Source organism: Microcaecilia unicolor, chromosome 3 (assembly GCF_901765095.1).
Source record: "Microcaecilia unicolor chromosome 3, aMicUni1.1, whole genome shotgun sequence".
Lineage (NCBI taxonomy): Eukaryota > Metazoa > Chordata > Amphibia > Gymnophiona > Siphonopidae > Microcaecilia > Microcaecilia unicolor.
Genome location: NC_044033.1, coordinates 251,163,586 through 251,190,461, shown reverse-complemented (window position 1 = coordinate 251,190,461; position 26,876 = coordinate 251,163,586). Strand labels below are relative to the sequence as shown.

The window sequence follows — 26,876 nt, the reverse complement described above, 5'->3', positions numbered from 1 at the left end:
GAATTTTTGGGCTTCGTTGATATTATTTAATTATAAGAATTAACAATGTCAGTCAGCTTATTTAATTAAAGCACTTTCAGCGTCCTCAATGTAAGAATCTCCTTACACCTTACAGGCCTTAAACCCTGGGGTTTCTCTCTGTAGAAAACCACTGTAGGAAAATGTCTGTGTTATTAATAGGTGTCTGGGTTGATCGATCGCCCCAGGCAGGCAGCTACCAGCGAGTGTTGTAAATTCACCCGACTTTAAATTCTGTTTCACCAAAACACACACTTCCATGTCACAAAATGACTCCTTTCTACTGGCAGACCTTGCATCTCTTCCTCTGTCTGCCATCCTGCACTGAGGCAGAGGGCCCCCACCGGTGCTGCTCCCTCGGCGACTGATCTCCCGTCAGTAGAAAGGTCGCTGGTTAGCCGGCACCAATTGCTGCTCCAGGTCCCAGACAAAGTGGCGCAGCTCACGCAGCTGTTGGTAGAAGGTCTCGCTAGCCACGGGCTCAGAGAGGTCCATGACGAAGTTGTCGCAGGGCAGAATCAGAGGAGGGTGGTCTGTGAAGCTCTCAAAAATGTCAGCTAAGAAGAGAGAGGAAAGGCATAAAATGTGTAAGGATACGGTCGCTGCCATGATGACATTTCTCCTTTCTTCACAGCTTTGCTTCTACCCCTCAGTACTCCCTGTTATCCATGGGGGTACAGGAGAATAAGCAGAACATATTCTCTGATAAGAGGCAGCGACAGAGCCAGGGATTAGAGCTGAGACACAGACAGATAAAGTGACTCACTCCAGGGTCATATACAAAGAGTCTGTGACAGAGCCGGGGATTAGAGCTGAGGCACAGAGAGGTAAAGTGACTCACCCTATGGTCACACACAGAGAGTCAGTGATAGAGCCGGGGATTAGAACTCACTGTGCGACCCCAATAAAAGTCACTATTTCACTGTGCCTCAGCTCTAATTCCCGGCTCTGCCTCTAAAGCTCAGGGTGTTCTAACACCCATTCAACACTGTATGTCACCACAGGAAAGCTAAACTTCCTCTAGTTTTTCATCCCATAGAGATCCAGGCAGCCAGTACGTGCTTGTCAAAAGTTATTGTATGAAAGGAGATTCATGGTCTGTGACCCAGTAAGAAGCGGATTCTACACCAGGCTTCACGGACACAGTGAAACCCTATTTACTAGAAGGACCAAGAGGGATCCCTGCTTTTTATCTCCTTTCATTTACAGAGTCAAGGTGTCCTTTCCACAGCGTGACAGATGGGATCATGAGGGGACACAGGGGAGGCAGGTGTGAGAGAGGGATCCATGCAGTGCAAATGGAGGCAACAGGTGTGTTCAGCGTGAGAGAGGGAGGGAAAGAGACGGGGAGACTCACTGTGTGCCAACTCCTCCTTCACCTCTTCTGGAGGGTCCCAGATCACTGGGCGAGTTCTGCCCATCCCCAGCTGATAATGTCGCAAGAGGTGGTTGAGCTGCTCCGGAGTGAGAGCCGGGTAATCAGTGCGGAGGCAGGACCAGGACACCTGTATCAATGAAACACAGAGACAGTGAGAGAGGGAAGCCTCCACCTGGGTATGTCCAGGACAGGGGCAGTGCTGGGGAAGGGGTGAGGGACCAACAGTGCTAGGGACTGAAGCCCCCTGTGTATCCCAGGATAGGGATAGGGCTGGGGAAGGACTGTGCTGGGACAGATCTTTTGCAGCTGGAAAAGGGGGGAGTGGATTTGGGGTTGGGCTGGAGCATCTATCTTTCCCACCTTCAGGAGGCTGGTTTTGGGGATACAGAGCAGATTCACGGTTGTGGAAAGCTTCCGGAAGAATTCTGATGCGATGTCCCCGAGGCCTACGCCCTGTAGCCAGTCCAGCACCAGGTCGAGGTTGGTCCGGATCTGAACTGCCTTAGACCATTGGTAGAAAGATTCTGTGGTACCTGCAGCGGATGGTGAGAAAGAGAGGGCAGAGAGGAAGAGGATGTTTTAATGCCTGGTACTGGAGAGCAGGCAGGCAGAGAAGGGGGAGGGATCTGTAGCTGCGCAGTGGGTGTCCCTGAGAGAGAACATGTGAGGAGACAGGAAGAGGCCCAGCTTCCTCCAGATAACGGGGAGCAGAGGGAAGAATGGCAGGAACTCACCTCCCGGGGACAGGGGGGGCGGGAGCAGGGTCACAGGCTTCTAACTGACCCTATACAATACACACACACACAAACATACAGACACACACAAACTATGAAGAGACATATGACATACACCTGCAAGTATACAGAGACACAACACTACATAAGAGTAGCCATACTGGGTCAGACCAATGGTCCATCTAGCCCAGTATCGCCCACTATCCTGTTTTCCAAACAGTGGCCAAGCCAGGTCACAAGTACCTGGCAGAAACCCAAATTGTAGCAACATTTCATGCTACCAATCTCAGGGCAAGCAGTGGCTTCCCCCATATCCATGTCCACAACAGACTATGGACTTTTCCTCCAGGAACTTGTCCAAACCTTTTTTAAACCCAGATACGCTAACTGCAGTTACCACATCCTCTGGCAAAGAGTTCCAGAGCTTAACTATTCTTTTGAGTGAAAAAATATTTCCTCCTATTTGTTTTAAAAGTATTTCCATATAATTTCATCGAGTGTCCCCTGGTATTTGTACTTTTTTGAAAGAGTTTTTAAAAATCGATTCACTTTTACCCGTTCTACACCACTCAGTATTTTGTAGACCTCAATCATATCCACACTCAGCCGTCTCTTTCCCAAACTGAAGAGTCCTAACCTCACTCACAAAGAGACATACATAAAGCCGTACCGAGACCTATATACTCACAGCACACGCACACTCATACCAAGCCCTACATAACACACACATACATACACAGACACGCATAGACATACAAAGAGACACAGAGGTATAGAGACATACAGAAAAGTATACCGAGACATGCACAGACGTACACACAAACTCGGACATACAGAAACGGACACACACGCAGATACGCAGGGACAAACGGACGCTCAGTGACGATCCGAGGTCGGCTGCCACCTCGGGCGGATCTCCGATGCGCACCCCCCCCCCCCCCCCGGGTGCAGCACGACATACCCCCCCCCCCCCCGGCGCAATGACCCTCCCCCCCCCTGGGTGCATACTTAGCTGCTGGGAGCAGCCGCGCAGCTCTCGGCTCCGCTGGCTCCCGGCTCCCTCTGCCCTGGAACAGGAAGTAACCTGTTCTGGGGCAGAGGGAGCAGGGAACCAGCGGAGCCGACAGGCACGCGGCTGCTCTCTGCACCCCTCTAGTGGCGTGCACCTGGCGCGGACCGCCACCACTGCCCCACCCTTGGTACACCGCTGTGGACACGCACACATTTGCAAACAGAAAGGGATACAGAGACACGCAGTTACACACAACCCCTTCCCTTCTGAAGGGGGACAGGCACGGTTGTTTTTCTCCTCACCCCACAAAAGCGAAATTTAAAGTTAGGGTCCCCTAGCTGCCTTTTGCAGTCATTTTCCAGAGTTGCCAAGTATATGGTGAGAGATCTTAGATCTGTGGTGAATTTCTGACAGCCCCCGTCCCGGTGCATTATGGGACCTGTAGCTCTAATCTCTGTAATTACAGGCAGGGGACTACATATCCCACACTGCCTTGGGAAACGAGATCAAAACCAGGACTGGCCAAAATGTCTCCCTCCTGGAGTTGGCTCACTTGGCAGCTTTGATGTGGGACCTGCAGATGCAGCTGTTTGACAACTGTGCAAAGCAAATACACACTTTTTTTGGGGGGGGGGAGGGGATGTTTGAACCTTAAACTCAAGCTTCGATCTTTCAGATCTATTCTCATCTCCCACCAGGTCCAGTTTTAGACATACTGGGGAGACCCCCTGAAAGCTGACATGTACGCTGTTCTTTCTTCAGCCTCAAGAAAGAGGCTTGTCAGCCAGTCCTGGTTTTGAATTTCCCAAGGCAGTGTGGGATTTGTAGTCCCTGATTTTGCCCACAGAAACCCAAACTGCCGGTCCCATAATGCATCAGATAAGAGTTCTCAGAAAACCAGGACTGGCCTAAAATCTCCCTTTTGGAACGGGATAACTTGGCAGCTTTGCTTCAGGGAGACTTGACACCCTTTATGACATAGGAAAGCAAGACAATTATCCTAGTCACCCCCTTTAATGCTATAACTGCCTCTACCCATCCCCATACCTCTCCATCTGCCCTCTCCCCCCTCAATATCCCATTTCTCACCTTTCTCCATCAAGGTGTTGAACAACGAGGCATTTGAGAAGAAGAAAAGGTAACCGAAAGTCTGGGAGACCAGGTCTGGATGCAGTTGGCACTCCTTGGTCAGATCTAGTGTGGCCTGGTAGATGGCGAGAGTCCCACGGATGCCCTCCGGCATTTTACTTAACTCCTCCACCTCTGAGAAGTTGCCCGGAGAAGTGAAGGGGTTGCTGCTCAGGAGGTCGGGCAGAGCAGAATACAGGGTCTGCAAGTGAGGGGTGAAATGAGCACTGAATAATTCAAGTGAAAGGAGGAAGAGGGAAGGTAAAGTCTGTATAATATCTTTGCTTTTACACAGCATACCTATTTCATTTCAACAAACAGACTGAGTTTAGATTGCTACTTCCTCTCTGCAGTAACTGTGCAAAAAAAAAAGTTTAGATTTTACTTAGTGTTGAAGCACTTCCCCCACACAGGGGGACAGGGCAAGGCAGGGGCTCTGAACCTCCCCAAAATAAAAAGGCAGATATGCTGTCTGGACAAGGTCTGTCATAATGGATTATGAATCTGTTTCCCTACTTGTCTTCTCCAAGTAGGACCTTTGATACCTGACACAAGAAGAAACAAACATATCTCCCTCACCAGCACCACTAAGGATGGCCAACTCACTTGTGTCATTGGAGAAGGCTTTCCCAATCCTGGTCACCTACTGCCCCCCCCCCCCCAAACCAGTCGCATGCAGGGAGATATAGTTCTGATTTATTTTATTTATTTATTCCAGCGGTTTTGATATACTGCCAATAGGCCTACACAAAGGCATCAAGTGGGTTACAAGACCTCTACCTATGAAAAACAGGAACTACATTTTCCTGCTTGCAATGAGGCAACACCAGGACTGGATCAATCTCTTCAAGACTTGGTTGAGGCAACACCAGGACTGAATGAATTTCTTCAAGTTGACTTGGTTGAGGCAACATCAGGACTGGATCAATCTCTTCAATTTGACCTGGTTGAGGTACGTATCCAATTCTCCAGTGACTTGAGGCTTTCTTGTGATCACAGTAATCTCCCACATTCCATTTGTGCATTACGATATCCACACCTCTTTGACCTTCTACTAGAGGAAGGCTCACATTGGTAGAGATGTACATTCATTTGAAGCAACATAGGAAATAAACAGGATGGAATTGGTCCAGAGGGCGGCTACAAAATTGGTAAGCAGTCTCGGTCATAAAACATATAGGGACAGGCTTAGGAACCTCAACATGTATATGCTGGAAGAGAGGCGGGAGAGAGGGGATATAATAGGGATTTTAAATACCTCAGTGGCATTAATATAGAGGAGGTGAGCCTTTTTCAAATGAAGGAAAATTCAGGTATGAGAGGGTGTAAGACGAAGTTAAGAGGAAATAGGCTTAGGATGAATCTTGGCCTTTATCTGCCGTCACGTTATTATGAAATGTCAACGATATATCCCTTGTTGTTGGCAAATGAAAATGAGTAGAAAAAACATGAAAGATCATGTTTTTTCATGTACAGTCAATAGTGCATGCTCTTCCTTTACAGGGCAACTGTGCCATGAATAATGTGTATTTTATTTTTAAAGAGCATGCTCCAGTGATGACAAAATGAAGAAAAAAAAAAAAGACGACATAAAAAAGCGACGACAAAAGCAAACATTCCTGAAAACAACACAGGAGGAAACGACATGAAAAGAAAATGTTCTGGCTGATACCCCTACACATCAGAAACATTGATTACCATAGCATGTAAAAAAGAATACAATGTACATTCAGGTTGTAGATCGAATCACTCGGCTGTTCCCCAGGCCTGCTCACCTTGGTGAGGTAGTAGACGCACTGTTGGAAGGTGTACATGATAACTTCATCGAGCAGCACCATGCCCTCCTCACAGGCCTCCAAGTCACTAGAGAGCAAGACATCATGGGGTACTCCTGGAAGACAAAGAGGAAAGATATCAAGGCACACCCTGGTGCACCGATGGCACGTGTGCTTACCTGCCCAAAGACGATAAGGATCTGCGTTTGTTTGAAACGACATGGGAAATGTCAATCACATTCCCAATGTTGTGGCATATCATTTTCAAATGAAAGCAATAGAAAAACCATGAAATGTAATGTTTTTTTGTATGTCGATAATATTGCGCACACTTCCAAAAGAGCACGCGCTCGTAATGAGAATGCTCCCTTAACGAAAAAACAAAATACCCCTGAGCAAAAGAAACATTGCCATACATTACACAATACAGAAATTTTCAAGCTGCACACTCATAACAGACAATACACCACACGCAAGTCATTCGATTCATGCTTGTCCCCGTCTACCTCACCGCTTTCACGGCATTCTTGGAGCCAAAAGGACAGCCTTACCTTCTAAATCCCAGTCCTTTTCCATCTCCAGGACTTTCTTCTGCACAAAGTTGAGTAGTTCCATGGCGTTGGCCATCCACAGCATGAGAGGTCTGAGGTCAGTGGCCACTTCCTCGATGCTAATCATGCCCGTGTGTGATTTGTCCTGTTGACTGTAATCGGAAAGACATTTCTATTTTAAAGAGCCTAAGACTTCCTGCTCAGAATCTCTCATCAACCTCAGAAGACTATGGTCATTCTTCATCAGAATACCATTGAGGAAATAAAAGACCAACCTAACTTCATTCTTGATGGAGCTTTCCAATGCTTTGGGCCTTCTAACTTCCAGCCAAGTGTGATCTGGTGGCCCAAGACACCAGTTTTCTGTAGACAAGCAGGATTATCAGAACCATGGCTGAATCAAAAATCCCTGAGACTTGAATCAGTAAGCACTGGCATCGCATGCAGCAAGCTGAGCAGCGAAGCCACAGGAGCAGGAAAGAAGAAACCCTGGTGTAATATGGCCTCTCTGAGAGAAATCTAGGACACACACCCAGGGATCAGTGATTGGAACAAGAGAGGGTGAAGCCCAGTGACTCACTTGCTTGGTTTCTGGCTCCTGGATATTTCATGGGAGTCTTCCTGACTTTGCTCTCATGAACTTCCAGCCTCTCCTTGACTGCAGCACTTTGCTCCCTCTTCTTGGCCACAAAGTCCCAGAACCTGAAACCTGAGCCCCTTGTTTTGAAAGCAAGGTATATAGGAAAATTACTTGAGGGTTGCCTAAGGCTCTGTCAAATTTGGCAGGCTAGAAGCTAGGAAACCAGAAGAGGGATTTCATGGTCAGCAGAAGCTGAATTGGGTTGGGTTGAGTTGGTTTTCATCGATAGTTTTAGACTGTCCTCACAGACAACACCACAGTGAGGTTATTCTATGCTCCCTGGTCAATGGCTACCAACTCCTAGAAACTCCTTCAGCAAGCTGGGTGAGTGGGAGATGAATTTGATGGTCTAGCTGTGAACAAGGTCCTTCTCAGAGTCAATTAACTCAACTGCACTAACATTTCAGGAGCAGAAGGGAATGGTGGGGAAGATGAGAGGCCATGATTGCTTTCCTCAAAAACACTAGTTTAAAAAAAAGTCTGTTTATAAGTATAAACTGTTGATCAATCAGATTGCTCCCCCCTTCCTTACAAAAACATTCTCAAGGAGACCTCAAGAACAGGAAAGGGGAAATCTTGGTAATTTTACTTTTTTTTAATTTTCATTAACAAGCTACCAATTTAGTTTCAGATTATCATATGTTGATAGAAAAAGGAGAGACATTCTTACTTTTCCGGTTGCTTGTCTCCGATTTCTTTGATTTTCTCCTACGAGTTTGAGAGAAAGAGAAAAGAATGGATGACTATTAACTAAGACAAACTCCAGGTTGGGGGAATTGTTTTGAATTCAGGGCGATGATGGTGTACCCAAAACTCCATTGCTATGAGCATGACAGATACCAGCTTCACCACTGGGTAGACCTGTTCAGTAGTGGAGTCACCAGGGCTCCATGCCACCAGGTGGTAAGGAGGGCAGGTCGAGCCCGGCCTACATTTTCTCTCATCCAGTATCTAGGAATCTAGATGAGGAACAAAATCAGGCCTAGCTCGGATCATGTTGCCTCAAAGTCAGTCAGTGACCTCAGGGTTCAAATCCCGTTGATCTCCTTGTGACCATGGGCAAATCACATCACTCTCCAGTGCCTCAAGTAAGATTGTGAACTCACTTGGGCAGGGAAACAACTGTTGAGCTCAGATTTGGAAAAGACAGGTAATTCAATGTAAAATCGACATCCCAAATTTAAATTTCACAATACCCAATGCAAGTCAGCGGAACATTAATATGCATCCCTTCCTCTGTATTAGTTAATGAATGTTGACTAAGCCCAGACCTCTCTATGATGGGGCATTCCAGGGGCACAACCTGTTTTTGAGATCTCTCGCGAAACTAAAGTCTATTTACCTTTCCGGATGACTTTCAAAAGTGCTTATCCATTTAATGGCCATATTCAAGCTGCTAACCGGAAGCTATTTGGTTAGTGATTGGAATATTACTATTATCCAGTTAATATTGCCGGTCAGTGTCAACTCCTGGACATTGTGCTGGCCACTATCCAGATATCCGATGAATATCTAGGCCATTTTTTACCCATGGCAGCCAGTGTTTTACAAATGCCAATCGCTGTGGTCTCAATCTTGGTCCCCTTATTTATTTTATTTATTTAAATAATTTATATCCCGCTCTCTCTTCAGTTCTGGGTGCTCGACAACCAAAGATACACAAAATAAAAGTGACATATTGAAATCTACGATGCTAAAAATAAATTAAATAATTGACATTCAACCATGTTTTTTGTTTAGAACATCTAGATTAGCAGAGTAGCAAAGTTACCCAGACTACTGCTTTGATGAGGTTAGCAATCTTCATCGCCAGTTTGGGGAAGTGCCCAGGTTCCAGGGCTCGCGTCGAGTACTCGAGGCAGAGACTGAAGAGGTAGGCCGGAGCTAGCTTGAAATCGTTGTTGGGGTGGCCTGTCTTGTCGATGATCTTCTTCAAAAGGGCCTCCTCTTCCTGGGGTCGGAATCGCAGCATCAAGTCTCGGCTCTCCATGTAGGCCTGAAAAGCTTCCTGCCTCTCATGGAGCGAGCGCCCGCACATCTGACAAGAGAAGGTCCCGCTCAGCCCACTGGAAGTCCAGGCTTTGGGGAGCCAAGCAGGGCGGCCTTGGTCAACTCTGGGGTCCTTATACATGAATAAAAAGTGTTCCCCAAGTCCCAGCAGATCCCCAGTGGAAAGCTCAGCCTCCCTCTGCAGGACACCTCCGTTGTGAGTGACCAAAGCTCCACGGTAAGGCCGCACGCGTGTTACTCTGCCACAACCTGGTGACTCAACAAGCCAAACACAGCAATGGCGGGGCAGGATGTCTGGCGCCTGTAGGAAGGTGTCGACGTAGGATGCACATTTCTCCCGGGAAGTCCGCTCTGCTCGTCCGAAGAGGTGCTGCTTCCTGGTCATCACGTAGAGGACAAAGTCCTATATTGTACAACAGAGAGATAGTGTGGGGTAAGAACCTCAGGAGCCCTTCATTTGAAGGTGAATGGCTGACTTCAGCCATTAGAAGCATCTGAACTAAGTTTGGTTTTATCGCCAAGAGTATCTGACACCCTAAGTAAACCTTCAATTTTGTGCTCCCCACCCCTGCCCCCATGGTGGCTCAAGGTCCTACCTTTATCCCATAGTCTAGCATTTCCCATATTCTCTGTGTGCAGAATCTCTCCTCCCCTCCCCCCCCAATGTCCAGCATCTCCCCTCCTTTCCCAACCCCAACCCCCAGATGTCCAGCATATCTCCTTCCCTTCCCACTCCCAGGTGTCCAGCATCTCTCCACCCCTTCCTCCCTGGGTGTCCAGCATCTCTCCCTCCTCTCTCCCCACCTCCCCAGTGTCCAGCACCTCTCCTCCCCTTCCTCCCTGGGTGTCCAGCATATCTCCCACCTCTCTCCTCACCTTCCCAGTGTCCAGCATCTCCCCTCCCCACCTCCCCAGGGTATCCAGCATCTCCCCTCACTTCCGACCCCTCAGGTGTCCAGCATCTCTTTCCCTTCCCAACCGTCCACCATAATTGACTAGCATCTTTCCTTTCCTTCTATACTCTTTTCTCAGATGTCTAGCATCTCATCTCTCCTTAACCGCACCCCCTCCCCCAGTGTCCAGCATCTTTCCCTTTATTCCTTCCTGCTCCCACTGCCTTTACCCAGGCTGGAAGTAACATCAGCACAGTGTGAGACTTTCCATAGCACAGGAGCCACACTACTGCCCCTCCCCAAATTCTGTTACTCTAGGTAGAAGCCCTGATTATCCTGCCACTGCATGGAAAATCTCTTGTTTCCTAGAGTGAAACTAGAAGTAAATTCTCATTCATATATGAGGTAAATCTATATAGAGAACACCAAAATTCCCAGAAATGCACATGAAGGACCAGAAAACAGACACCTACGTATGTAACATAGTAAATGATGGCAGATAACAACCTGAATGGGCCCATCCAGTCTGCCCAACAGTCACACTCATTATCAATTCTTTAAATGCCGACATGTTGGCTACACATTTATTTCGGATTGAGCTCACAGCTTTTCAGTAGTAGCTCAAGGTGAACAACATTCAGGTACATTGGATAATTCCCTATTCCCAGAGGATTTAAACTCTAAGGAGTTGACATTCAGCTGGCGGCGGTGAGCGTTTTTTTAGCCACCTCCAGTATTATTCTCAGGCTAGATCTGGGCATCGGAATTGAATATCTGGGTATAGCTGGCTCTCTCTTATGCTATGAAGTGCAATATTCAGTACTTACGCGAAGCCGCAAAATTAAACTCTGGAATTTGTTGCCAGAGAATGTGGTAAACACAGTTAGCTTAGCAGGGTTTAAAAAAGGATTGGATAATTTCCTAAAAGAGAAGTCCAAAAGCCACTATTAAAATGGACTTGGGAAAATCCACTACTTATTTATAAATGATATAGAAATTGGAACGATGAGCGAGGTGATTAAATTTGCAGATGACACAAAACTATTCAAGGTTGTTAAAAGGGATGTTGTATGGAGTGTTGCCATAATTTGCATTTCTGCCAGGTACTTGTAACCTGGCTTGTCCACTGTTTGGAAACAGGACACTGGACTAGATGGACCATTGGTCCATCAAGTATGACTATGCTTATGTTCTGTTTTATTCTTTTGGATCTTGCTAGGAACTTATGACCTGGATTGATCACTGTTGGAAACAGGATACTGGGCTTGATGGACCTTTGTCTGACCCAGTATGGCAAATCTTATCTTATGTTATGATAGGATTGACTTTTATGCGGTCCGATTTGACCGCTAAACTTGTGCAGCTAAGTGCCGATTCTGCTCCTGGATCCCCCACAAAATAGATGGCTTTGAGTTTAGTGATCAGTGGTGTTATTCAGCGGCATGAGCCACGAATCATTTATGAATTATAGGGAGAGTGGCAGCTACTTGGAGTGAAGGAGTGACTGAATGGTTAGAAGAGCGAATTCAACTTCTTATGATTTTGGACAAGTCACTTAGCCCTCCATTGCCTCAGGAACAAGCTTAGATTGTGAGCCCTCAGGGACAGGGAAATATCTTCTGTACCTGAATGTAACTTATCTTGAGCTATGGTTGCTAATTGGCTCCAGGTTCACCCAACGAGGTTAATCCAGTCCTGGATTTACCCAATTGCACGCTGGGAGTTGTAGTCTTGGTTTTCATATGGAATGCAATGAGGAAATCAGAAACAACAAATCCCTGCATGCACTGGGGTAAACTCAGGACTGGATCGATCGTGAGGGGCAAATCTGGAACCTTACATATGCTACTGCTGAGAAAAATGGAAGAAGGGAGGGAGGGGGACAAAAACCAGGATACAGCTTCCCTGACCTGTCTCTGGTTGTAGCTTTGCAAGAGCAGGAAGTAGGGGAAGTCAGTGGGGGGCTGGATCAGACACTGCGTCAAGCGCTCCAAGTCAGCGGGATCCTCGGCAGGCTCAGCGCTCTCCGGCCCCGGTGACTCAGGAACCTCATCCGAAGGCATGGGCTCAGCCCCGCTAACTGCCATGCTTTTGATGTTCTTGCGGTCCCGACGCTTTTTCCCATTTAAGTTTGCTTCGCTGATACTGCGGCGTAGGGACAGATTGTCTTCCCGGTCTTTCACCGATGGGTTTCCGCCTGACGCGGCCCGGGAGCGGCTCTTCTGTAACCGACGGGCCTGGGCGTTTATACCTGCAGGGGAGTTGGGGAAAAAAAAGTAGAGAGAGGGGAGGAGAATGAATACAGGGGAAAGAAAGGAGGTAAGGAAGGGAGAGACAGAAAAGGGGATGGAGTTTACTTATTCACATCTTTAGATATCCGTGCAGTTAAAGCAGCTACGGCTCTTCAGCTTGCGGAAGAGAAGGCTGAGGGGAGATATAATAGAGGTCTATAAAACACTGAGCGGAGTGGAATGGGTAGATGCGAATTGCTTGTTTACTCTTTCCAAAAATACTAGGACTAGGAGGCATGCAATGAAGCTACTAAGTAGCAAATTTAAAACAAACCCGAGAAAATATTTCTTCACTCTCGTTGCCAGAGAATGTGGTAAAAGCAGTTAGCTTAGCAGGGTTTAAAAAAGATTTAGATAATTTCCTAAAAGAGAAATCCATAAGCCATTATTAAAATGGACTTGGGAAAATCCACTGCTTATTTCTCGGATAAGCAGCACAAAATCTGTTTTACTCTTTTGGTATATTGCCAGGTGCTTGTGACCTGGACTGGTCACCGCTAGAAACAGGATGCTGGGTTGAAGGACCTTCGGTCTGTCTCAGTATGGCAAGGCTTATCTTCTTATGCACCCTCTCTAGGGGTTCCCAAACAATGATCTGTGCTACTCTGGCATCAGAAAGCCACCGCACCCACGAACTGCAGCACAGAAAAAACCCCGAGTACACAGATGTGTGGTACCACCCTTTCCCCTGGTGAAAACAAGCCACATACAGTTTTGTTTGGATGGAGGTGTGGATCCAGATGCACAAACACACCCCCTTCCCCACTCCACGGGAAAGTTTTAGGTTAGCAACAGACACTCGCTGTTCCTGGCAGAGGGGTGACCTCTCATAGGGGTGGAAGGGGGAACATATTGGAAACTTAGCTACCCTCTCTCTTCTCATATTGACCTACAGAGGATGTCAGGCCTGGTCTGCAGGATCTTCAGCTGTTAGCTTCCTCTCTCCATGTGTCATGGATTGGGAAAACTGGGCTTCCTGTCTTCCTGCACATCCTGTTTCAGTAGGGCTGGAAGGATGGCAATGCCAAAATGGAATTACCTACGGGCAGTTTGGGGCGGAGTTGGGCTGAGGTCCTCGGATAGGCTTGTTTGGAGCCCAAGCATATGACAATGGGGGACCAGCAGGATCTGAGTCAGTGTCGTGTGGGGTTAATACGGCGCCGTGAGTCACGTCCTGCCAAGTTACAACTGTTGTGTGAGCACCACACACGCACTCACACAACACTTGTGTTGTGTTGTGTGGGTCGGCCCAGGGTATACTACTTAGATTGAGAGCCTGTCAGGGACAGTACAAGCACCTGTGCAATTGTGTGTAAAAATGCCTCAATTCGTGCTTGAAAGAGGCGGTAAGAAATGATAAACGATACTGACATCCTAGCCAAACTTCTAGTCATGAGGCCCCTTCCATTTCTTAATCCCCCCATAGTTTAGCACCCCCTCTTCTCCTTCTTACTCTCCCCCCAGGTGGCCAGCATACCCCTTTCCGCTCCCTTTCCCTCTCCCATTCAGCACCTCCCCTTCCGTTCTTTAACCCACCCTCATAGTCCAGCATCTCTCCTTCCCTAACCCTCTCTCATAGTCCAGCATCTCTTTTACCATTCCCAACCCCCCTCATGATTCAGCATCTCCCCTTCCATACCCTAACCCCCTCCTCATAATTCAGCAACTCCTCTTCCATTCCCTAATGCCCCATCATAATCCAGCACCTCCCTTTCCACAACCCTCTCTCGTAGTCCAGCATCTCCCCTTCCATTCCCTAATGACCCGCCATAATCCAGCACCTCCCTTTCCACTCAACCCTCCCTCATAGTCCAGCATCTCTCCTTCCCTAACCCTCTCTCATAGTCCAGCATCTCTTTTACCATTCCCAACCCCCCTCATGATTCAGCATCTCCCCTTCCATACCCTAACCCCCTCCTCATAATTCAGCAACTCCTCTTCCATTCCCTAATACCCCATCATAATCCAGCACCTCCCTTTCCACAACCCTCTCTCGTAGTCCAGCATCTCCCCTTCCATTCCCTAATGACCCGCCATAATCCAGCACCTCCCTTTCCACTCAACCCTCCCTCATAGTCCAGCATCTCTCCTTCCCTAACCCTCTCTCATAGTCCAGCATCTCTTTTACCATTCCCAACCCCCCTCATGATTCAGCATCTCCCCTTCCATACCCTAACCCCCTCCTCATAATTCAGCAACTCCTCTTCCATTCCCTAATGCCCCATCATAATCCAGCACCTCCCTTTCCACAACCCTCTCTCGTAGTCCAGCATCTCCCCTTCCATTCCCTAATGACCCGCCATAATCCAGCACCTCCCTTTCCACTCAACCCTCCCTCATAGTCCAGCATCTCTCCTTCCCTAACCCTCTCTCATAGTCCAGCATCTCTTTTACCATTCCCAACCCCCCTCATGATTCAGCATCTCCCCTTCCATACCCTAACCCCCTCCTCATAATTCAGCATCTCCTCTTCCATTCCCTAATGCCCCATCATAATCCAGCACCTCCCTTTCCACAACCCTCTCTCGTAGTCCAGCATCTCCCCTTCCCTAACCCTCCCTCATAGTCCAGCATCTCTCCTTCCTTAATCCTCTCTCATAGTCCAGCATCTTTCCTTCTGTTCCCTAACCTTCCTTCATAGTCCAGCATCTCTTTTACCATTCCCAACACCCCCTCATGATCCAGCATCTCCCCTTCCCTAACACTCCTCATATCCAGCATCTCCCCTTCCCTACGCCCCCCTTAATCCAGCATCTCCCCTTCCCTTCCTTAACACCCATCATAATCTAACATCTCCCCTTCCATTCCCTAAAAACCTCCTCACAATCCAGCATCTCCCCTTCCCTGTCCCCCAGTTTAGCACCTCCCCTTTACTCTCCCTACCCTTCCTATTCAGCAGCTCCCCTTCCCTTCCCTAACCTCCATCATAATTCAGCATCTCACCTTCCCTCCCCTAATGTCCCTCATAATCCAGCATCTCCCCTTCCCTCCCCTAACCCCCCTCATAATCTAGCATCTCTCCTTCTCTTCCGTAACCCCCCCCCCTCAGAATCCAGCATTTCCCCTTCCATTCCCTAAGTCCTCCATAGTTTAGCACTTCCCGCGGCCTTTATCTTCCCTTTTCAGCATCTCCTCTTCCTTGGCCTTGTCCTACATTTCCCTCTCTGCCTGCCACTGTTTCCCGACCCAAGTCTTAAGTAGTCGCAGTACCGGGGAGGGAGGAGCTTTAAACACAGGCCCGTATTCATGTGCCGCCGCATCAAACTTTCTCTCTCTGTCAGAAAGAGAGAGTAGGATGTGGCAGGTGTTTAAAGGCCCCATATCTGCACTGCGTCCATTGCGGCTTGGGGAAGGGACGGGCACAAGTAGGGGAGCGGTGGAAGGGCAGAGGGGGGAAATGTTGGATGCAAGATAGAGAGGTGGGGAAGGGGAGAGGAGATGCTGTTCTCTTACTGCCCCCTTACCCCCAAATGCTGCCACTCCAGGTGGATGCCTAGTTCACTTAGTGGCAGGGCTGGCCCTGGACCTCAGCAGTGTGGGAGTCAGGGGTAGAGCCAGAGATGTTCGGCTTACCTGCAGTCTCCGTGTCCTCGGCTACCATCATTTTCTCCACTTCCTGCTTGTAGCGGATCTCAAAGCGGCGGGAAAAGCCGGCCTTCGGTTTCCACATCTCCTGGAGCAGCAAGGGCCGCTCATGGTCCCCTACCATGCGCAAGTGCTCCAGTTTCCATTCCCCCGTCTGGCCCTCGAAGCGCCCCACCGAGTCACAGAGGGCAAAGCTGTCAGCGTCGGCCTCCACCACAGCGTACCTCTCCAGGGCCTCTCGCACCAGCTCCTGGGCGGTGGAGCGTGGCGTGGCCAGCACGCTCTTGTAATTAGCACCTGTGCAGATATCGTGGCCAAAGATTTTCAGGATTCCCGGCAGATTCTTCTGGCTGGAGAGCTCTACCAGGTCTTCCGGCCGAAGGACGGTGATCTCAGACAGCTTCTTCTCACTGGTCCAGCGGCCCCCGCTGGCGGCCAGGCTGGTGTTGCTGACATTGCTGGCATTGCGGTGGAAAAGGTTGGACAGGCGTTTGTGACGGTTGGCCTTGTTTTTGGTGGGGTGGCGAAGTTCTACCGTCTCACTGGTGCGGCTGGCTGTATCCGAGGAAGTGGACCTGGGAAGGGGTTGGGGGAGAGGGGGAACAGCAGATGCAGGTTACAGTTAAGACCCTACGAGAAGATGACAAGAAAATCCCACGATCTTTAGCGTATTCTGCATGGTTTAGGGTCAATTGTAGAAAAGTCACCCAAATTTCAGTGCTAAAATGCCCAGATTCCGTTATAGAATAAAGCGTGTCAGCCACTGTTCCCTCTAAGCTGAGCGGGAGTCCTCCAACTGCATTGCTACCAGTAGGGGGTGGTATTTCAATACTGTGGTTTCAATTGCTAGGGACAGGCAGGTTCCCTGGAGTCCTGCAGAACTTTGCCAGTCCCTCACTATTGAAAATGCGATAGTGACACAGCACCCTGCCCCCCACATTGGTAGGACTGTAGTTGGAAGATTCCCACTCAGCTTAGAGAGAACAGTGGTATCGGCATTTGGCCACCAATGTTTAGATGTCATCGCTTACCTCATATAAAAGGCAGGCATAAATGTTACGCTTTACTGCATAAATTCTAGTATTGAGAAGAATTAGAAAATATATTAATCATGGACAGTTTCAACTGGTAGGTCAGTCTTGAATTTTGAGTAAAGTAGAATACTGCAATATAATTTATTTGGAGGTGGCTAAGAATCTTCCAAAATGGTTGCAAACTCTACAAAATACTGCCATTCGTTTGGTCTTTTCATGAAAAGTTTCTTCACGTATCACTCCATTTTATGTAATGACTCATTGGCTTCCAGTTCAGGGCCGGATTATGTTTAAATTAGGTAGTTTAGTTTTCAGAATATCGTACGGAGCTATACTGGGTTATCTGGTGACATTAATATGTGGCCGGTACATGGGAGAAGCCATCTTAAAATGATGACGACACAGCAGATAAAAGAGGGGGGTCCACACTCCTTCCTGTGGACCCCCTCTTTTATCTGTGGACCCCCCTCTTTTATCTGCTATGTCAAGTGATCATTTTAACACCCTTTTGATTTATGGAATAAAGTTGCATGCGACTTCTTTCATCTCCCTGGTATTTTTGGAACAGTTCTGTAGGTCACGCTACTTCTCCACTGGACCTGTTTTGCCCGTAGTGGATCTTGTTCCTCCACCTTGGTGGTTGATTCCTAAATTTGCCCAAAAAGCAGGGGTGGAGTTGGGAAAACACCAAATAACGAAGACAAACAACCGAGTTAGAGCATCCAAAAGTTTATTTGCCAAAAGTAAATTGACCCAACACGGGCCGTGTTTCGGCTAAAAAGCTTTCCTCGGGGGTCTTAGTGGTAATCAGCTGATATGTGGGACAATTGAATTCTTGAAATGATGACGTCACTTGAATGAAAAGAAAAAGCTTCTGCTGATGTTCTTACTCAGATGTTTGCCTTGGTTATTTGGTGTTTTCCCATTTCCACCCCTGCTTTTTCTTTGACTCGACATGGCAGCATGTTTCAGCTCTACTGCCTGCCTCAGGAGTCTGTAGATGTACTAGATAAGAGTCCAAATGTAGCAAACGATGTTTCATAAAAAAGCTAAAAGTGGATAAAGTCTTTATAAAGACTATTGGTCGCAAAAACAGCAGAGCCAATAACCGCTCGGGCTCTGGAAATAATGTGAATCTAGATCGCCAAGTAGAGTGATGATGTAACAGCTACATTTGGACTTTTATCTCACACAGATACAGACTCCTGAGGCAAGCCCTATAGCCGAAACACGATGCCATGTCGACTCATCATTTTAACGCCCTTTTGATTTATGGAATAAAAGTGCATGCGACTGCTTTCATCTCCCCAGTATTTTTGTTCCGTTGATCACGCAACTTCTCCTTCGGACCTCCAAATTTGGGCACCATTTACAGAATCTGATCCTAAGCGTGTAAAAAAACATTTAATGCCCACCGGCAGTTACGTGCATGAACATTGCAATCACACATGTTAAGTGCTAAAATTCTAGAATCTTAGCACGCAAATGGCGCTTACGTTTCGGCGCCAAGAGGTCAGTAGTCAACAACTGCCTGATGTTTGGTTTAACTAAATACGACAGAATTTCTTCATTTTATGTTAAACTTCAATGGTTGCCCATTGAGGCTAGATTTCTTTTTAAACTGGCTCGTTTTTTTTATAAGATATTACACGGACCGGCGCTTCAAAGTATTTATACTGTCATTTCCAATTTGACGTCTCCTTGAGAGACAGAAGGTCAAATTGTCCAACTGTGTTTTCCTTTCCTCTGCCAAGAGGAAGGAAAAGACTAAAAATGTTTCAAACAACATTGGCATTTCACCGGCAGTTACGTGCGTGAACGTTGCAATCACACACATTAAGTGCTAAAATTCTAGAATCTTAGCACGCAAATGGCGCTTACATTTCAGCGCCAAGAGGTCAGTAGTCAACAACTGCCTGATGTTTGGTTTAACTAAATACGACAGAATTTCTTCATTTTATGTTAAACTTCATTGGTTGCCCATTGAGGCTAGATTTCTTTTTAAACTAGCTCATTTTTTAAAATAAGATATTACATGTACTGGTGCTTCAAAGTATTTATACTGTCATTTCCAATTTGACGTCTCCTTGAGAGACAGAAGGTCAAATTGTCCAACTGTATTTTCCTTTCCTCTGCCAAGAGGAAGGAAAAGACTAAAAATGTTTCGAACAACATTGGCATTTCAAGTCGCCAGTAATTGGAAAGAGTTTGCCGGGACGTTTCGGTTATTTGTTCAGGAAGAATGTTAAGACTTTGCTCTTTCAGAAAGTCGCACTATGAAATTTTAATTGTCGTTCTTTTTTTTTAACTGTCCTCCCAGAGGATTGTTCCAGTTCTGGATGTTACTGTTCTCCACTTTGAACTGCGAAGTGTACGTGGAATAGAAGCCCAGATGTTATGTTAATCCCGGAAATTCAATGCCAGGTCCATGGTCCAAGCTCCGAGTTTATGGCGCCAGTTAACACATAGCCGGTTAAGTGCGTCCCCTTGTGGTGACAAGTTACACGCACCTTGCATGCGCAAGTATACAGAAAAGCATCACGCGCCTTTGTGCACAATGCACTATTCCATAAAATCAATTCTGCAATCAGTCCTGGCACTTTATTCGCAGGGTATGTCTGACAAAAAAAGTTTTCAATCAACTGCCCAAATCTACTATCATTAGGCTAGTGCCAGTAATTGCCCCTCCTCATTGGATCTCTGTGCCCTTACGTTTTCAGCTAGAATTTTCCTTTTAAGATTTTTAAAACGGCCCTAAAAAGGTCTTTTTTTAACAAGGCATTTAACACTTTTGAAGAGCGTTCCGGAGGTTTCCCTTGATACTGTTCGAGAAGCTTTCGCCTGTACCCCTGGGCTGTGTCTGTTTACTGTCACTCCCTCCCTTCCTTTTGTATTTTTGAGGATTAATTATTTCCTACCTCTCTACCCCTTGTCCTTATTAAGTGAGATATTGTAATCTAACTCCCTGGTGTATCTTTCCAATTCCCTTTTCTTTTTATATGTTTCTGTATACGGAAACCGCTTAATTATTGCCGATTTGCAGTAAATTAAATAAAATTGAACCTGGAACCTAGCGCAGAAAACTTCAATCTCTTTAAATATTTTTATGCATTTTTGTTCAAATATCGATTGAAGTTTTCTGCACTAGTTTTAATGATGGTAGATTTCAACATTTGATTGCAGCGTATTTCTAACAACAAGTTTTTCAAAGCAGTGGAACTGCTTAGACAATTGATCGTTTATCGTTTATTTATTTTCTATACCGTCAGAAGGGTTTACAAGGCAAAATTGTACAATAACACACAAACTAATTTAAACTAGGAATTCCACTGAATGGTAGGAAAGAACAAATAAAACTTCCATATCGAAGATAGCAGCATAAATGCTCAACTCTTATAACAGTCATACGTAATTACCTGATATTAACATTTCCTTGCAGCAGTCTAAACACACTAGGCACCTGTGTGAAGTCTTCCTATTAAAATGTAGTGTTAAATAGCAAAGGCCATTTGGTAAAAATTAGTTTTCAAAGCTTTACGGAAAAGAGAATATGATTGTTCTAACCTTAATTGACTGCGGTAGAGAGTTCCGTAACGCTGGGGATAAAAAGAAGAATGCCGATGTACGGGTCGATTCCTATCAAGCCCTTGAAGGTGGGGTTATAACTAGTCTAGTGAGAGAACGGAGCGTTTGTGTCGGTGTGTACGGAATAATTAGGCTTGCAAGATAAGATGGGGTTGCAGTATAAAGCACCTTGTGTGTCATAACAACATAGTAACATAATAGATGACGGCAGAAAAAGACCTGCACGGTCCATCCAGTCTGCCCAACAAGACAACTCATGTGTGCTACTTTTTGTGTATACCCTACTTTGATTTGTACCTATGATCTTCAGGGCACAGACCGTATAAGTCTGCCCAGCACTGTCCCCGCCTCCCAACCACCAGCCCCGCCTCCCAACCACCAGCTCTGGCACAGACCGTATAAGTCTGCTCAGCACTATCCCCGCCTCCCACCACCGGCTCTGGCACTGACCGTATAAGTCTGCCCAGCACGATCCCTGACTCCCACCAACGGCTCTGGCACTGACCGTATAAGTCTGCCCAGCACTATCCCTGTTTCCCACCACCGGCTCTGGCACAGACCGTATAAGTCTGCCCAGCACTATCCCTGCCTCCCAACCTCCAGTCCTGCCTCCCACCACTGGCTCTGGCACTGACCGTATAAGTCTGCCCAGCACTATCCCTGTCGCCCACCACCGGCTCTGGCACAGACCGTATAAGTCTGCCCAGCACTATCCCTGCCTCCCAACCTCCAGCCCCGCCTCCCACTACCGGCTCTGCTATCCAATCTTGGTTAAGCTCCTGAGGATCCATTCCTTCTGAACAGGATTCCTTTATGTTTATCCCAAGCATGTTTGAATTCCGTTACCGTTTTCATCTCCACCACCTCCCGCGGGAGGGCATTCCAAGCATCCACCACTCTCTCCGTGAAGGAATACTTCCTGACATTTTTCTTAAGTCTGCTCCCCTTCAATTTCATTTCATGTCCTCTTGTTCTACTGCCTTCGTATCTCCGGAAAAGGTTCGTTTGCGGATTAATACCTTTCAAATATTTGAACGCCTGTATCATATCACCCCTGTTTCTCCTTTCCTCCAGAGTATTCATGTTCAGGTCAGCAAGTCTCTCCTCATACGTCTTGTTACACAAACAAGAACGTTAAATTTCACTGTGAAGCCTATCGGAATCCAGCGAAGATGGCGTAAAAGAGGCTTAACAGATACTCCGAGCAGCTGTGTTCTGAATAGTTTGTAAATGTTTTTGTGATGCCAGCATAGATAACGTTACAGTAATCATATCGTGTTGTAACGTAAGCATATGCGAGAGTACATAGGGATTCTTGATCTATGTAAGTTGTCCCCTGCATATTAGTAATCTTTCAGGTGTTTCAATAAATTTATCTATTCTATAAGATAATATGTAAGTACTTTGGGGGTAGATTCAGTAAATGGCACTTAACAAAAAAATTGGCACCAAAAAACCTGCTTAAGCATTATTCTATAAGCTGCACTTCAAGTTCAGTGTGGTTTATGGAATAACACTTAAAGTGATATGGTCACACGTAAATGTAGGCTTGACATTTGCACCGACAAAAACATGGGTGCAAACGACTGCACTTAAATCTACGTGCGGACACCCATATTCTGTAATTACACATGCAACTCAAAACCAGATCCCCGTTCCACCCCCAAAACGCCCATGAACGTCCCCCCCCCCTTTCCGCACCCCCTTTTTCGGGCCATGCATAAATTTTAGGGAAAAATCGAGCACCTTACTTTACGCACATAACAAAACAATTATTAGCCATAATTGGCCTGTTATTCAATTAAATTGCGTGCACAAATCGGCACCGCGCCTAAATTTGCACGCTCAGTTTTTGGCGACCTTTACAGAATCAGAGGGATAGTGTAACTCCAAAAGCATACAGGTGGGTGGAGCATGGGAAGGCCCAGGTGTGTCTCCAACATATGCGACAACTTATCGAATGGTAAAATCGCATGCATTGAAAGGCATATTTAGGCATGTCCATTGATGTCTGCCATTGACTTAGAGTTAATGGTCGCACCTAAATTTAGATGCTCCAAGTCAGGCTTACACTAGAATTCTATAACAGAATCTTGGCCCGCCGATGCCATTGTGCCAGCATCGGTGCGTCTACCTGGTGGTACCAAGTGATAGAATTGTCAAGTTAACCTTCAACTCTGTGTGTGCCATGGTGAAAATGCATGACTGGACTGGCTTGCCATGGTGGAGAGGCGGCCAACTCTACTACAGGTAAAAGTCAAGATAAAGGAAAATGGATACAAGTAATAACAAGAGAAGAAGGTAGGCCCCAATGGAAAAAACAATGAGAGACATATCTGTAATTAGAAATAAGGGAACCAAGACCAGTTAGATATGGAGGATTATCAATGTGGCAGAAAAGGACAGGAGATAAAAGGCGAGTGACAATGAGACAGTAAACTGAACATAAAAATATCTGAGTCAACATCGGGTTGCAGTTGGTGAACGACAAGGCCTCAGGCCTCTGTCATGCTACTTGTTCAAATATGGTCAATGTAAATTCTGTGAGGAGGAGCTTGATCACGTCAACTGATGACTTCCTTCACCCTCACGATGGGGAACATTGATAGGACCAAAGTAGATCCCAGTAATGAGGGGTTAATAGTATGCTAGGCCCCCCCACCCAGTCCACAAACAGCAGCAGAAGAAGGGGTGTGGGTGGGGAGGAAGGGAAGGGAAGTGGCTGAGGTCTTACTTGACTGATCCCACACTGGGCCACCTCCGGCTGAGCTTTGCAAAATGTTTCTTTGGAGAGTTGATCCAAAGGCCAACAGGGAAGTGGAGTTTCCTGAACTTCGGGCTATTTTCCTTCTTTTCTTCAGAGAACATGGTTCTGACTTTTCTTCTGAGGCTGGAAAGGAGGAGAAGAAAGGTGATAATAACTACAGAAGACTTTGGCAACCAAAGCATAGAAATAGCCTGACTCAGTCTTCCCCCACCCCCCCGGAGGAAACTGCTTTCTATACACACTCGGATTCCCATCCCCCAATGGTTATGGAATTCAAATCCCATGACTTATTTCTTCCTGAATGATGCCACTGTAGACACCCATCCTGGGATCTTTATCCCATTGCCAAGGATGACCACTGATACCATCAGCTTGGGCCAGAACACTTCCTTAGCACTTCATGCTACTTTCACCCAGAAAGATGAATTATTTCTGCCCAGAAAACAAAGTAGAGCCTAGCTGGGAGGGTTAGGGGCATTCTACCTTGAAACAGAATTAAACGAGGGGTGAGGGGATAGTTGACGAGGCAAACTGCAAAGAAAGCGACCGAATGGCCTAAAATGGCTGTCGAAGGTCACCTTCCATCCACAGTCCCTGAATTTCCTGTAGCCTGATATGTATTGCTGGGAAACCCCCTAGTCCACTTCTTAAGCCATCACTTCTCTGTTAAGGACACGGCACTCTGTCCTCACCTCTGCTTACCCCCTCACCACTCATAGAATAAGGCCACTTGGCTGTGGGATGAAGACAGCAGAAGACAGATGAATATATAGGGGTGAAAGGCTGAGCTGGTCCTGGTTTTTCCTTACCCCATTGCCCCTGCAAACTTAGGAAATGTGGCAGGGTGAATTTGCCTTGAGTGAATCTCTTCATAAAGGCCGTTAATAAATCCCAACAAATAAATACATTGTAAAAATCCAGAGGGGTTTACAGATATAAATCTCTAACTAAATTGGGTGATGGGACCCACCACATACTCTTCTGTGCTCAGTCTGAAAAGCATCAACTAGACATCTCCCCCTCCCAGAAGAAAACCCTTACAACTCACCCAATTTAAGGGCATCAAAGCCTCCACCGTCCTACTTCCAAAGAATGCAAATCTTAGAAGGTTTTAACTTTTTTAAAAAATTTTTAAATCTTGTTATAAAATAGAAAAGATCTCAGAATACATCTGGGTTTGTAGATAGAGACCCAGAATTCATTTTTTTTTAAAATATAGAACAGAAAACAGCGTCCTCACCAAACAGAACTGTATTTCTGTATTGGGTGAATTTCTTGAAAAAAGCAGTAAACAAATCCTAAAAAATAAATATAAGTGTTATAAATGGTACTCACCCAGAGGCCGATCCCGAAGTGTTGCTTCTATCAGCGGAAGCGATCCCGGTGACAGTAAGGCTCTGTCTCTCCTCCTCGTTTTGGGTGGATATGATTCTATACTGTCGGATGCTCGGGCATCCTTCCAAATGCCCTACACCCTTAATGCACACTAACCAGCCCCACACTTTGCCTCAGACCCAGAGAGCCCACTGCTCAGCTGAGAGCCCAAGGAGGCTCATTAGGGGTCGCCAGCCACTCCGACTGCAATTGCTCGTGCCTACCCCCTCAAATGGCGTTTCCCTCAAAAAAATTTCAGCCCCTTCTCCGCCTCCGGGTGCCACAGGCCAGCAAAATTGTACCTACTTGTGGCATCTGTGGAATTTATACGCAGTTTTTCTCTTCAATGTTTTAAATATCTGATTAGCAAAGATGCATTTATGGTGATTTAAAATTGATTGGGAAGGGGGAGCGTATTTTAGGGGGAGGGGGATCTCTCGATGCCACTTTGAAAGTTGTCTCTCTCTCTCTCCTTTGTCCTGCGTCTGTCCCAGAAAAAATAGACTGTGCTGATGGGATGTCTCAGGGAAACTGGAGGGGGGGGGGAGGTAACTGAGTTTCCAGTCCATCCGCCCTCTCCCCACCCTCCAACCACCATCCTGCACCATCCCAGCTGCCTGGCTTTCTCCTCATAGGATGTATGCAATCACTTCCTTCCCATTTCCTCTGGCCACCCAACAGTTGGAGAGGGAGGTGGAGGGTGACCTAGAATGAATTTCAGCCCCCTCTTCATCTTTTAGCTCCATTAACCGAATAATCAGGATGGAGAGGGAGGCAGAGTGAGGGAAACCTGCAGGTTGGGGCTAAGGAGTTTTCCTGGGAAATGCAACCTGTCTTGGCAAAATTCACAGAGCCGATATCCTTACATGGTTTACACAGGGGGCAGCGAGACCATGGTGGCAAATGTGCACTCAGGGAAAAAAAAGTCCAAATATTTTTTACATGATTTGGCTGAAATTTCCCTGTGAAATGCTGAACGAGAGGAAGAGAGGAGGAAAGGATTTGTCACAGAGGGCAGAGTGGCAGCGTTCACCTGTTTCCCCTTTTGGGTGGGGAAAAATGGGGCAGGTTGATACTGGGCACGGAGGAAGGAAGAATAAGAAAGGGGACGGATGGGTGGAGAGAAAGAGACGAGGAAAGAGCAGAAATGGGGAAAGAGAAAAGGATAGGAAAGGTGAGAAAGAGAAACAGGGAGGAATAGACATAAAGGAAGGCAGAAAGAGGTGGAGAACAAGAGAAAAGAGGAGAAGAAACGGATGGAGGACAGGGAAAGAAGGAAAGAGATAGGGAGGCAGAGAACAAGAGAAAAGAGAAGGGGGTGAGAGAGAAACTTGGATGGAGATAGGGAAAGAGAGGGAGAGGGTGAGGGAGGTAGAGAACAAGAGAAAAGAGGGGAAGGTGAGAGAAACTGGGACAGAGATAGGAAAAAAGAGGGAGAATTAAAGAAGAGACAGGGAGAAAGGTATATGAAGAACAGGGGGTGATGGTAGAAGGTGGAAAGGAGAAGTGAAGAGGGAGGGAAATGAATGACAGAGAGGAGAGGAAAGCTGGAAGGGAGAAGCGATGGCTTGAGCCAGGATATAGTTCAGTCATGTACCAATTCCTCTTTCTGTGGCAGTGAGACAGACTCCTGTACTGTGGTATCTCAATTCCCTGCCTATAAAGTCCTAAGCTCTTCACTGCTGGTATCCTCCCCTCTGTCCACAGCTGAGCGACCCCTGGGCGCTTCCTGTTTCTAAGCCAGCCCTGCATTGTTCGACCTTTTCCTGTTTATTCCCTACGAGTCATCCATCCCCAGCAACATGGAGAGTACGAAGGCCAAATCCAGGTGGCTCTGAAGCAAACCGGCCAATAAGGCTGGGCATTCCCCTAGTCATTTCCTCGACAGAACCAAGAATGCGACCCGCTCACTCTGCCCTGAACTTATACCCCCGTGCGAACTTAGCTGCTCCATAGGCCTGCCAGCTGCGCATGTGCGGGAATCCACTTTGGTATTTCTTTCGGCATGTTGCCCCATCCGGCACTTGAACTCATCAGACAATAGTTCTGTGATCTGAAGGGGACCATAGCCTGGGCTTCATCATCCAGAGCCGCTCTACAG

At 46.8% G+C, this 26,876-nt stretch overlaps 1 protein-coding gene across 2 annotated transcripts; it reads right to left on the bottom strand.

Annotated features, from left to right (window-relative positions):
- Positions 1 to 12: 12 nt before the first annotated feature.
- On the bottom strand, positions 13 to 25,284 carry RASIP1 (Ras interacting protein 1). Of its 2 annotated transcripts, XM_030197761.1 has the most exons (12): positions 24,737 to 25,284; positions 23,369 to 23,524; positions 16,004 to 16,590; positions 12,050 to 12,390; positions 9,008 to 9,649; positions 7,907 to 7,944; positions 6,597 to 6,748; positions 6,046 to 6,161; positions 4,232 to 4,472; positions 1,757 to 1,929; positions 1,376 to 1,523; positions 394 to 575 (listed from the first exon to the last, which is right to left on the bottom strand). In XM_030197761.1, exons 2-12 carry the CDS (start codon positions 23,500 to 23,502, stop codon positions 394 to 396), a joined length of 2,754 nt encoding a protein of 917 aa, XP_030053621.1. In that variant the 5' UTR covers positions 23,503 to 23,524; positions 24,737 to 25,284. The 2 variants fall into 2 exon arrangements, with proteins under 2 accessions (XP_030053623.1, XP_030053621.1); XM_030197763.1 differs by lacking the exon at positions 24,737 to 25,284 and having other exon boundaries at positions 13 to 575; positions 23,369 to 23,502.
- Positions 25,285 to 26,876: the final 1,592 nt, after the last annotated feature.